The sequence below is a fragment of the Papio anubis genome, chromosome 1 (assembly GCF_008728515.1).
Source record: "Papio anubis isolate 15944 chromosome 1, Panubis1.0, whole genome shotgun sequence".
Taxonomy (NCBI): domain Eukaryota; kingdom Metazoa; phylum Chordata; class Mammalia; order Primates; family Cercopithecidae; genus Papio; species Papio anubis.
In genome coordinates, this window is record NC_044976.1 from 129,236,504 (window position 1) to 129,248,695 (window position 12,192).

At 38.4% G+C, this 12,192-nt stretch overlaps 1 protein-coding gene across 1 annotated transcript; it reads right to left on the minus strand.

Annotated features, from left to right (window-relative positions):
* Window positions 1-3,402: 3,402 nt before the first annotated feature.
* Window positions 3,403-6,647, minus strand: LOC101026733 (olfactory receptor 6P1). The gene has a single exon (XM_021925330.2). It carries the CDS (start codon window positions 5,263-5,265, stop codon window positions 4,312-4,314), a length of 954 nt encoding a protein of 317 aa, XP_021781022.1. The 5' UTR covers window positions 5,266-6,647; the 3' UTR covers window positions 3,403-4,311.
* Between the last annotated feature and the right edge of the window lie 5,545 nt (window positions 6,648-12,192).

A 12,192-nucleotide genomic window follows, 5' to 3' on the forward strand; every position in this document is an offset into this window, starting at 1 on the left:
TGATAAACTTCACTGCATGCTACTTTACTGCTCCCTCTCTGTTACCTTTATCTGGTGAAAAGCTGACTGCACTGAGTACAAATTAAGAACCTTAAAAAATAACAAAACAAAATCAAGTAAAATAAAACAAAGCAAAGTGCATCAAAATAAAATAAAACGGCCTCAGTAATAGTTACTGGAATTGCAGATATCATGTCGGGGAAAAAAAAAAAAACACCTACTTTTTCCCTGGGTAGTCTTTTCAATTGCAACATTAAAGAGACAGTAACTATAACACCTGATAGAAATGGTTCATTGCTGTTGCATAGAATAAGAAAAGACAACACTTCAAAATGACTATTTGTTTTTATTTTCACTCATCTTATGGGCACTCACTTATCGAGCTTTTTCACCTTTCCAATTTCTTCAAATGTCGAACAACCACAGAATGTTCGACGTTGAGTTCTTTGGCAACTTCTCATGTAGTTGTAAAAGAATCAGCTTCAAAGATTGCTCTCAATTTATTGTTGTCAACTTCTGATGGCCAGCCACTATGCTCCTCATCTTCAAGGCTCTCATCTCCTTTGCAAAACTTCTTGAACAACTGCTGCACTGTACATTTGTTAGCAGTTCCTGGGCCAAATGCACTGTGACTTGCAAAGAAAGGTGGATTTTATGTAACAACTGGTGATGACCAGCTCAGTGGTGGGATGGAGAAGAAGCTCCAAAGCACTTCTCAAAGCCAAACTTGCACCACAAAAAGGTCATGGTCACTGTTTGGTGGTCTGCTGCCGATCTGATCCACCACAGATTTCTGAATCCCAGCAAAACCATTACATCTGAGAAGTATGATCCGCAAACCAATGAGAGGCAACAAAAACTGCAACACCGTTAGCCGGCACTGGTCAACGGAAAGGGCCCGGTTCTCCAGAACATGCAACTGCATGACCCACAACCAGTGCTTCAAAAGTTGAATGAATTGGGCTATGAAACTTTGGCTTATCCACCACATTCACCTGACCTGTCACCAAACAACTATCACTTCTTCAAGCATCTTGACAACTTTTTGCAGGAAAAACACTTCCACAACCAGCATCATGCACAAAATGCTTTCCAAGAGTTCATCAAACCCCGAAGTACGGAATTTTACACTCCAGGAATAAACAAACTTATTTCTCATTGGCAACAATGTGTTGATTGTAATGATTCCTATTTTGGTTAATAAAGATGTGCTTGAGCCTGGTTATAACGGTTTAAAATTCACAGTCCAGAACCACAATTCCTTTTACGCCAATCTAGTTCAATTTTTCAGCCATACGACTAAACATCCATGATTTTTATACATTTCTGCATCTCTAGCCTTAGTGTGTTGAACTTTCTTCCCATATTTATTACCTTCTAGATGGCTGTTGGAATTCCAGGCATCAAATCCAGGTTCAGAAAAGGGAAAGGGGCAGTGCTAGCACCAGCACCAGCCATCTCTTTCTCTCTAGAAGATAACCTCTCCAGCAGAATTCCATTTATGTTTTATTGGGAAAATATTAGATAAATAGCCAGTCTTAGTTTCAAGAGAAGCTGAGATATCAACTGTATGGCAGAAGTGTAGGTTTATTGCCTGGGTCAGGCATGTTTTCAGCTTCAAAAATTTAGGTTATCATAACAATGAAAAATGAGGTCGCTTTTGGCTAGGCAACTAAAAAATAGCCACTTATTTTCTTAATTGAAACTGAGTTGCAAATAAGAACCATTTGCAAAGCATGTTTTATATTAAAAGCACCATTGTTGGAGTAAAATAGAATATTTGAAGAAATCTATGAAGTGAGTGGTTAAACCCATCAACACCATGGGAATCTCTCACAGTAGAAGAACAAATCAAAAGCACTGTGATCTCCCAATGGGAAAAAATATGACTATGACATGACGAGAGTCATAGAAATAGCATGTTTTAATCATTTTTTAAAGGAGGAACTTCACTGACTCAATCTGATGACATCTTGGCACAATATTAGATTGTACAATTGGGAAGGCTAAACTTTCTGGTCAACTTGTTACCTACTCCACATAGTTACAAAGTTGCTTGGAGCTTTCCTTTCTGTATGTGCCTTAGAGAAAGCCAATTCTCCAATCTCAGTTTGAGTAAGAGTGAGTTTAATACGTGGTTAATGGAACAGGCATATCCTTTAGAAGCGTATCATGACATTTGTAATGATAAAATGATAATAATGATGGAGCTTGGCATTTATTAAATGCTTACTGTGAATTAACGGTATTACATGCCAGAAGGTCTTCTTAGGTTCCAGCAAACAAACCCACACACTATCAAAGGCCTCACCTGGCATAAAATTAACTCAGGGAAACAGGATAGTAAATCCAACACTCCAGAAGGGCAGTTTTAGGAGTTTCTCTTATGGGAAAGAAGTCCTGAAAGCAGTTGAAGGCATAGACTCTGTCATTTAAAGTCATAGCTCAGGTAGGAGGACATAAGATTTTCATCAAGGGGTGCAGAGTTCACCTTAACTTGGAATCCTCAAGCCCTGTAAGCGCCTATATCACTTGTAACAATTTCATAGGCATCCATAGCTTCTAGAATTCCCTGCCAAAGACATGCCAAGTTACAAAAGTAGCCTGAAGCTATTATTTCCCACTAGATATCTATAACACATTAATCATCCTCCCAGTTCAGGGGTCATTTGCTGATCAGAGATAATTTGTGCCATAAGTAATGTTGTGTAGTAATGTTTATTAGGTTTCTAGGGAAGCAGAACTAGAAATTAATCCAAGATCAAATTTATCCACAAAGAGAAAACAAAGCTAACCCTTTGCCCACATATGCATTATTTATTTAATATTTGCAACAAACCCGTATGATGGAAAGGGTATTATTTTTATTATCAAAGAGAAATTATGAGCAGAGTTGTAAAGTTTCTTGCCTATGATCACATAACTTGTTATTAGTAAAGCCAGGATCAAATTGAAATTTGCTGGTTCTAGGGTCTGAATTCTGAACTCCATGTCTCTCATAATTCTATGGAAGGAGAGGAGAATGTAATGTAAATTGAGCTATGTTCAGAGGTGTTTCTAAGGCTATTTAGAAATTTTATGAAAATAAAAAAACTTAAACTGTTTTAAGTATCAGCTCTTTTATTGTTATTTTGTTTTTAATACTGGAAAAGCTAAAATGATTGTTGATACAGGAGTTTGCATTGATGGACACATATCTTTTTCTCCCTCAAAATCTGTCTCAGAATAGGCAAATGTGCACTGATCAACAATCTGGTGATATTTGAGATACATATCCTACATCTAAATAATCATTGAATTTTGTCTCAATATGCAGAAATTCCAAACAGCCTAGATTCAAAGGATAAGAAAACTTCTCTCTGAGCAATTCAAGTAACTTTCCAACAATCAAAGGAACTTGCTAGAATACCTATGATTCAGACTATGAACCTGAGACATCCCAATTGCCATAGAGATATCTGCATCCTATCTATGGCTCTTCAATCTTCTTTCTTATGGAGGCATTTTCTGTTCTTACAGTCCTTTGACTAGGAACACAATTTAAAATATTTCACAATTGGTATGGCCCTGGCACTAATTAGTTAAAACAGGTGCTGGCCATAGTGAAAGAGAAGATCTGTATATAAGCTTTGTAGAACATTTTACCTACTACTTGGTCAATATTTGTTAGGTCAACCAGCTTTATATTCCCCTGAGACTCAAAGAAGGGAGAAGGAGAGGATATTTAGCCATATTGAGTCATGAATATATGGCTAAATATCAGCACTGCATCTCTCTCTGCTTTGACTTTCAATGAATATGAGTTTTGTAGAGGTAAAGGGTATTGATAAGATGATATGAAATTAGGTCTTGGGGTATAACATACTTGTGCAATTTCTTATGAAAGTGGGATTTGAGAATCTGGATCTTTGAAATTGTTACGTGGAAGTCTACCAAATTTTTTTATTGAGCTGTCCACCAGTAAATTCCCTTACTGTCTACGAAATAGGAATCCCAGGAAGTTTTGAAAATTATTCATGGCAGGGTAACATTCCAAACATACTCAGTAACACTCCCCACATATTTTTTTGGGGGAATCTTTATTTTAACAAATTCCCAGGTGATTCTTATGTAGCTAGTCCAACCTTAGTTTGAAAACCCCTGTAAAAAATAAATGATTCATAAACTTTCATTTGTATCAGAAGGTCCCAGACAATATTTAGAGAAAATGTTGGCAAATTATATTTATGTTCCCTTTAAGCCCATTCTGATTCCTTGAGGAGGCCCTATTAAGATTCTGCTATTTTTGCCTCTCCCAAGACCTGTTGTATATCAGTCTGGAACATCCTTAGGATAGTGACATCTGCCCATCACTGCCTTCCTGAAGGCCTCCTTCACCTCCTTGTTCCTCAGGCAGTAGATGGCTGGGTTGAGGGATGGTACAATGACAGTGTAGAGCACAGAGATAATCTTGTTGTGGTTGAAGGTGTACATGGCCCGGGGCCGTGCATAGGTGAAGAGAGTGGAGGAGTAGTAGATAACAACCACTGCCAGATGAGTGGCACAAGTGGAAAAGGCTTTGCGGCGTCCCCTGGAAGTAGGGATCCTCAGGATGGCTCCAATGATGGCAGTGTATGATGAAACCACAGCCAACAGAGGGAGTAGAATCATCACCAGGGCCAGAAGGAAGTCTACTAGCTCTGCTTGCTCCTTGTCAGAGCAGGTGAGGTTGAGTAGTGGTGAAATATCACAGAAAAAGTGGTTGATAATGTTGGGTCCACAGTAGGACAATTGGGAAATAAAAAGAAGCTTCATCATGGAGCTGAAGAAGCCACTGCCCCAAGAGGCAGCAGCAAGGCGAGTGGCCAGACTGGAAGGCATGAGACTAGGGTAATGGAGTGGTCCACAGATGGCCAGGTAGCGGTCATAGGCCATAACTGCCAACAGCACACATTCAGTACAGGCTAAGGCAATAAAGAAGTAGAGTTGGGTCATGCAACCTACATAGGAGACTCTACTATCCTGGGTAAGAAAGGCTGCCAAGAGCCGAGGAATGGTGACATTGATGTACCAAAGCTCCAGGAAAGAAAGATGGCCAAGGAAAAAGTACATGGGGCGATGAAGGCTTGGAGTGAGCCATATTGTGAAGACAATGAGTGCATTCTCCAACAATGTCAGAAGGTAAATTGCAAAGAAAAGGACAAAGAGGAGCAGCTGGAGGGGAGGAGTGGTAGGGAAACCCACCAAGACAAACTCTTCGACATGGCTTCCACTCAAATTTCTCATGGTCTCTGTCCACTTGAGTGCCTAAAATAAATCACAGGAAGAACAAGAGGTTTGAAAGGTAGGTGCAACAAACCGCCAACATACTCTCACAGGTTAGAACCACTGAAGATGCTTAGTGGTATATTAATTATTATATCATTTTTCCTCTTCACTTTGCTGTTTTTTCTCTCACCTTATAGGAAAAGTTAACAGACCTGAGTACTCAATTACCTAGCGATCTTAACTACAGTGGGTATTTGATAAATACTTTCTGAGTGATTTCAGAACTGCCTTGGCATTTTGATTCTTGTCCAGGATGTACTCTTCCTTTACATCCCTTAGAAACAACTATAAACTCCTAAGCCCACAGCACCTTTACTCAGTAGTTGTTGAATGAGTGAATAAAAGAAGGTGTGACCTCAAGTTGGAGCCTACAAGCTTATCTCTCAAGGGAAATTGTACTAAGAGGAAGCAATAACTCAGGGAGATTGCTTGAACTATAATGCAAGGCAACATGACAGTATGCAGATTGGTTTGAAAAATATTCATTTCCAAATGGAGAAACAATTCAATACAAAGGAGATTATGAAGCTCTGCTCCAGAGAATAGTTATTTTTCCATTCACTTTACATTTATTTTTGAATACATTTTTAGTGCTAGAATTAGACTGTCTTATTTCCAGGAGGTATAATATGTTAAAAATTGACCTCCTAAAAGTTGTACATGTCTTAATTCCTGGAATCTATACATCATATGGCAATTATTTTGCAAATATGATTAATTAAGGACTTTGAGATGGAGCGCTTATCCTGGATTTTCTAGGTGGGCCTTAAATACAATGAAAAAGGTCTTTACAAGACAGAGACAGAGTGAAACTTGAAACAGATGCACAGAGGAGAAGGCAATGTAAAGATGAAGCAGAGAGAGATTTAAGGATGCTGGCCTTGAAGACTGCAATGATTTGGCCACAAGATGTTTATCTTGAATGAATGCCCACAGCCATTAGAAGCTAAAAGATGCAAGGAAGAATTTCTCAAGAGCCTCAAGAGGGAGTGCGGCTCTGCCTATGCCTTGAATTGAGCCAAGTGATACTGATTTCGCATTTCTGGCCTCAAGAACTGTGAGAAAACAATTCTCTGTTGTTTTAACCCACCACATTTGTGGCCGTTTATTACACCAGCCATGGGAAACTGATGCAACTGGGAAGGCAGGAAAATGAAAGAGGAAGTCATTTCCCCAACCATTCTTCTATGCTTTTCCAGTCCTCTATTAACATTGCCAGTGACCTGACATCTCCAGGGAGACCCTGGTAAAATTACAAGTCTGACTTGAGATTGGGTCGCATGTCATTAAGCATTTTCATTTTTGGTGTGATTTAGGTACCTGTCTTTAAACATTATTTTCCTCTAAGAAACTTAAAAAATGATATACTAATTTACATAGTTTTAACTTGACATCAATTTTTTTTTTTTTTTTTAAAGATGAGTCCTTGCTGTGTTCCTCAGGCTGGACTCCAACTCCTGGGCTCAAGGAATTCTTTCACTTCAGCCTCCTGTGTAGCTAGGACTACAGGTACAACATCTATTGTTTTATCAGACATTTATGTGGCCACAGGGAGTCTAATTTTTTACTGCATTATGAGAATTGAACTTTTAAATGAAACAGATTACTTCTTTATATATTCAATGAAATCTAGTGAAATCTAAATATCAGTGCTATGGTAATGATATCCACTGATACTTGTTTAAACAAGTACACAAATGAGCATATCTTTTTAAAACTGGAAATTTTACATCACTTATTTCACCAAAGTCACAATTCATGGTATTGTAATATATTTATAATTGCAAGTCTTTTATTGATTTCTCTGTATCTACCTACATGTTTTTTGTTTCCTGTACTTTTAAGACTATGAGTGCTTTATAAAAGATTTTCTTTAGCTGTTATATAATTAGCATACATTGCCGGGCGCGGTGGCTCAAGCCTGTAATCCCAGCACTTTGGGAGGCCGAGTCGGGCGGATCACGAGGTCAGGAGATCTAGACCATCCTGGCTAACCCGGTGAAACCCCGTCTCTACTAAAAAATACAAAAAAACTAGCCGGGCGAGGTGGCGGGCGCCTGTAGTCCCAGCTACTCCGGAGGCTGAGGAAGGAGAATGGTGTAAACCCGGGAGGCGGAGCTTGCTGTGAGCTGAGATTCGGCCACTGCACTCCAGCCTGGGTGACAGAGCGAGACTCCGTCTCAAAATAAATAAATAAATAAATAAAAAATTAGCATACATTTACCTAAAGCAATACAAATCTAAATATATAAAAAATCTAAAACTACATTGAATAAAATGTTTAAATTTACTGAAAACTATCCCATAATAATGTATGTTATGCTTTTGTCCAATGTTTGTGTGTATTGTAAGACTTATTACCACAATGAGAAAGATTTCAGCATCGATTCTATTCTGAATTTTCATTTTGGAGGTGTAAACACTAAGAAAACTAGTTCACATATAAGTGATATTGAGGTACCATAGCTCCATGAATGAAAGTTTGTTTTGTTATAGAAATAACACTAGATTATTTAAACTTTTTATTAGTTGTGTGCCAGAAAATATTCAGTAACATATCATCAAAATTATTTTCATTCATCTATCAGCTGACAACTTGATTAGCTTCTATTTCAACTGCATTGAATGCAAAAGGTTGTTAACCACTGACCTGCAAAAGAATCTGATACCCAGTTATTAGCCCTTTACTTTCTTGACACTGACTTTGGCATTGACACTAACTTACGCTCTTGGACACTTCCATATGGCAAGATTTTGCTATGCCTTTCCTTGTTTAAAAAAAATGAAAAGAGAAGTGGGAAAGGACACTTTATCTAGCAGATCAATTTTAAGAGCTCTTAAGGGAGTTGAAGATGAGAGAATCAGTCCATTGGAACTATTCCTGCCTGGACACTGGGAGATTTTTATTTTTATTTTTGTACCCTCAAGTGTCCAAAAAGTCCAGTTTGGAAGCAGTGACTTTAATGCATCAGATACATTTCTGAGTGAGAATTTAAAGAGAAAGTATGTGTGGTAAGGTTAGGGACAGGGTAGGAAGGAAGCCCAACATGCCTCAGGAGTAGGTAATAACAGAGGATGGGAAAAACTTGAAAATGATGGCTGGAAACTCTCAAGAGACAAGGTAAGGGAATTGAGATGCTAAGGCAGACTGACCAATGACAGAACATCTGAAGAGGGACTTGTCCTCACCCCTCTATTATCAGTGTAACAGAGCAGTAACAAAACATAGTAGACACTCAATAAATATTACCAGAGTGAGTTTCAGTCTTGATTTGTACAGTCTTGAATTTATATCATTCAGATTCATAATATATCTTGAAAATATAGATAATTGAACTAAAGGAAAACTAGGGTTCTTTTCCAGTTATTGCATTGCATAAAATTGGTTGAAATTCCAACTTACCAGAGTCAGTCCTGAGAGATGTGGGAGAGAAGTTGTTGGAAAATGGAGTGAAGGATGGGAAGCAGTCTTAGAAATTTACTGACTGTTCACAAGTTTGTTGGAAGCCAATCTTGCTCTGTAGCTACTGTGGCTTAGATTGTCTGCTGATTCAAAGTCTGCAAGTTGGTCCCCTTGTGCCCACAGGTGCCCATACTCCTACCTCTTGCCCACTCCTCAGTAATATTATGTTATCATCTTCATGAGTTTCAAGCTCAGTTGTTGAAAACTGAACCCTTTTGGCTATTTCACCTGGCCTGCTACAGCCAAGAACTTTCTTCTCCAACCAAGGCAACTTCAGCCCCTATTGTCCACCAGAAATGGTCTGTTATTTTATTCTTTTCCAGCTTTCAGTCTGCTCTCCCTTTTTAAAGACGCTCTCCTCGATAGACTACTTTTGAATCATAGTACTCAGATCCCTTCTGTAGCTCTGAGTATATCATGGCACTGTGCCCTCTGAACTCTTCTTGTATTTGTTCTTTTTGTTTGTTTGTTTGTTTCTTACTTGCTTTAACTTCTAGGTGTGTCTTCTCCATCATCAGTCTGGGAGCCCTTCCTCCTCTATTAGTGCTGCACAATTTTTATACCAAGGGAGGATTCTACCATCAGGGCAGCAGAGTACAGCTTAGCCTGCAATGTTAGCAGTCACACAGTGATGATCTCTTTAAACATACCCTTCTCATTTGGCAACTTAGATTCCAAGTAATAATTAATGAGGCACACCTTGAAGATTTCTCCCATTGCATTTTCCCTCAGAACCAAGAACAGCTCTTTATGGGTTGGTCTTCTCAGGACTAGATGATATTGATGCTGTTGTACAATTTATCTTTTATTTGCCTTTGAATGCTCCCCTTCAACATTACCCTCCCCTTTACTCCTGTTTTCCATTCCTCTTATTTATTCCTGCAGTTACATCAGAGTTCTTCAAAACACCACTCTATTATTTTACCTCTCGTCTTTTGCACGTAAATAAACATAATAAACAACAGTGTCTCTGTAAGGACTTTGTCCAAAAGGTCCTTCACACTCACAGCTGCTATTATGACCATGACTCTATTAATAAATCTATGGGGTAGCTATGTATCTTCCTGGATTTTTCCTCCGTGGTAGCAGAGATCTCACTCTTTGCTCTATTCTAGTTAAGTTCATTACTTTGGCCATAATACATAACTGATGCATATATATCAAATTAGTTAAGAAATAAATAAGGTAATACTTTAAGAACTTTGGAATTTAAAAGGTACAATGTTGTTTCAGGGGTGGAATATCGAACCTGTTTTATTATTTGTAAAATAGTTCTGCTGCTGCCACTGCTGGTAACATTTGTCATTCCTACTTCATTAGACTATATGACATTAAAAGAGATAATTAGCTGAGAATTATTTGCCCATAATATGACACAATTTATTACTGTAAAGCACATTGGTGATGCCATAGCTCTGTGGGCCTGAAACCATGTAGATGTCACTTGGATCTTCCAAATTAGCTATTCACACCAGCACAGTTGCCTGGATTCCTGTTTAACCTCTACCTTCTAGATATTACATAAGCGAAGGTTAGTAGTAGATGGCCTGGTGTTCAGTGGTGCTCTATGGGAAGCAACACAAGCCTTCATCTGGAGACACACTGGGCAGAGCTCTGTGCATAGGCATATCCCACTCCCAGAGAAAACTGCCTGTTTTGTTTTCCTTTGTTTCCCTTGAATTCCTCATTTATCATCACAAATTGAAGAATCTTAATGCACCAACCAAAACACTGGTGAATTAACAACTGAGGACTGTTTGAAATTATTATAATTACTGTCTTCGTCTGTATCTACAAGGCATATAAAGAAGATATAATAATAATTGATTACTCTGTGAAGGGTAGTGAGTATTTTTCATATGTTGACTTAATTCTCATGACAGCCCAGTGAGTTTAAACACCATTGTTTCTATTTGTAAATGACACAGAAAGATGAGTGATTTTTTTTTCTCAAGATCATACATCTAGAAAATTGTGGAAGTGGAATAAACCTAGATAATCTTGCTATGAAAATATGGTGGGAAATTTAACCTGTATACTACACATCTTCCATGGAAATAAGTAAATGTCCATGGGTATAGCCAGGTGGACTCATTTATATAAGAATAAAGGGTTTTGTTTGTTTGTTTGCTTGTCTGTCTTCTCTGTGTATGGCAGTCAAATTCATTCAAAAGATTTTTTTAAATCTCATTTGAATTCATAGATGTAGACTTAATATGACAGCTATTTCTTTGGGTCTTGCCTTAGGGCAAGGGAAATGCTACACCCTAAACACGTCAAGATTGGCTTCTGACTCTCTTATCATGGCTTTCTTCTTTCTGGGTTCCCCTTTCCCATATATATTTTCCTACCCTGTCCAATGCATTTACAAATCTCTAACATTTTACCACATTGCCACTTAAAAAAAAAATCCTTCACCCTTGTGAACGTTTTGGATGCATTTCTCGGGTGCTATATTTAGAATCATAAACATATGAATAAAAGATTAAAATGACAGGGTACTCACTCTGAGATGTTCGAATGATTAAGCTTTTTCAAATTTTAAGCACTTTGTGTATCTTGAGAAATTCAAGGGATTTTCGGGATTATGAGGAACTGAAAATCGTAGGGAATGGATGAAGGATTTGAGGGTGTCTAACCTGAATAAAGGCATAATTTGTCACAGAAGAACACCTACTTCTTTGCTTGCCTGTCTTCCACATCCGCACACATACCCTGCCTTTTGATATTTGTCAATAGGTTGCTTAACTTTTGTTTCTGGGCAGGTATGGTTTGCCCTAGAAACTCTTCAATAAAGTTGATACTTCATGCTGGTCTCTAAGTCGTTTGTGGCATGGCAGGGCTGAGGTTTTGCAGATGGAGCCCTGAAGCAAACAGAGGCAGCAGTAGCCAGTCCTTATTACATTTCCCTTATTGCATTCTCATCAGGGACATAGCCCCTTAGTACACATTGTCATGGTGACCTATCTCTCCCCAACAAGACTGTGTCCAAGTCGCCTCAGGGACCATTTGTTCTAGGGCATAGGTGATACAATGAAAAAGCATTGTCCAGAGGGACACGGGTGTGCACTGAAGTGGAGTAAAGTCCTCGGGTTCATTTCCTGAGTGTCATCTATGTAGAGCTTCCCCAAACCCTATTTTCAGAAGTGCCTAAGAGGCGCCTAGATATGTTGATAATTCAGGACTAAAATTCTTTTGAGGAAATAAAACAATAAAGTAAGAGTTATGGGCAAATTAATTCTGATAGGTTATTTAGACTATTACATTTTTTGAGAAGATGTTTATTTGTTAAACTCTGTTCACCGTTGCCTCTTATCACTTGTTTGTGTTTATATATGAGTGAGAGATGCTTTATCTCTCTTCTGTAAGTCTACAAGCTCCATAAGGAAAGCCTGTATGCTGCTTGCCCTTCTTTACAACCC

Excerpts from the sequence above, each read along its gene's own strand:
- LOC101026733 (XM_021925330.2), bottom strand. The coding sequence starts at position 5,265 with ATGAGAAATTTGAGTGGAAGCCATGTCGAAGAGTTTGTCTTGGTGGGT.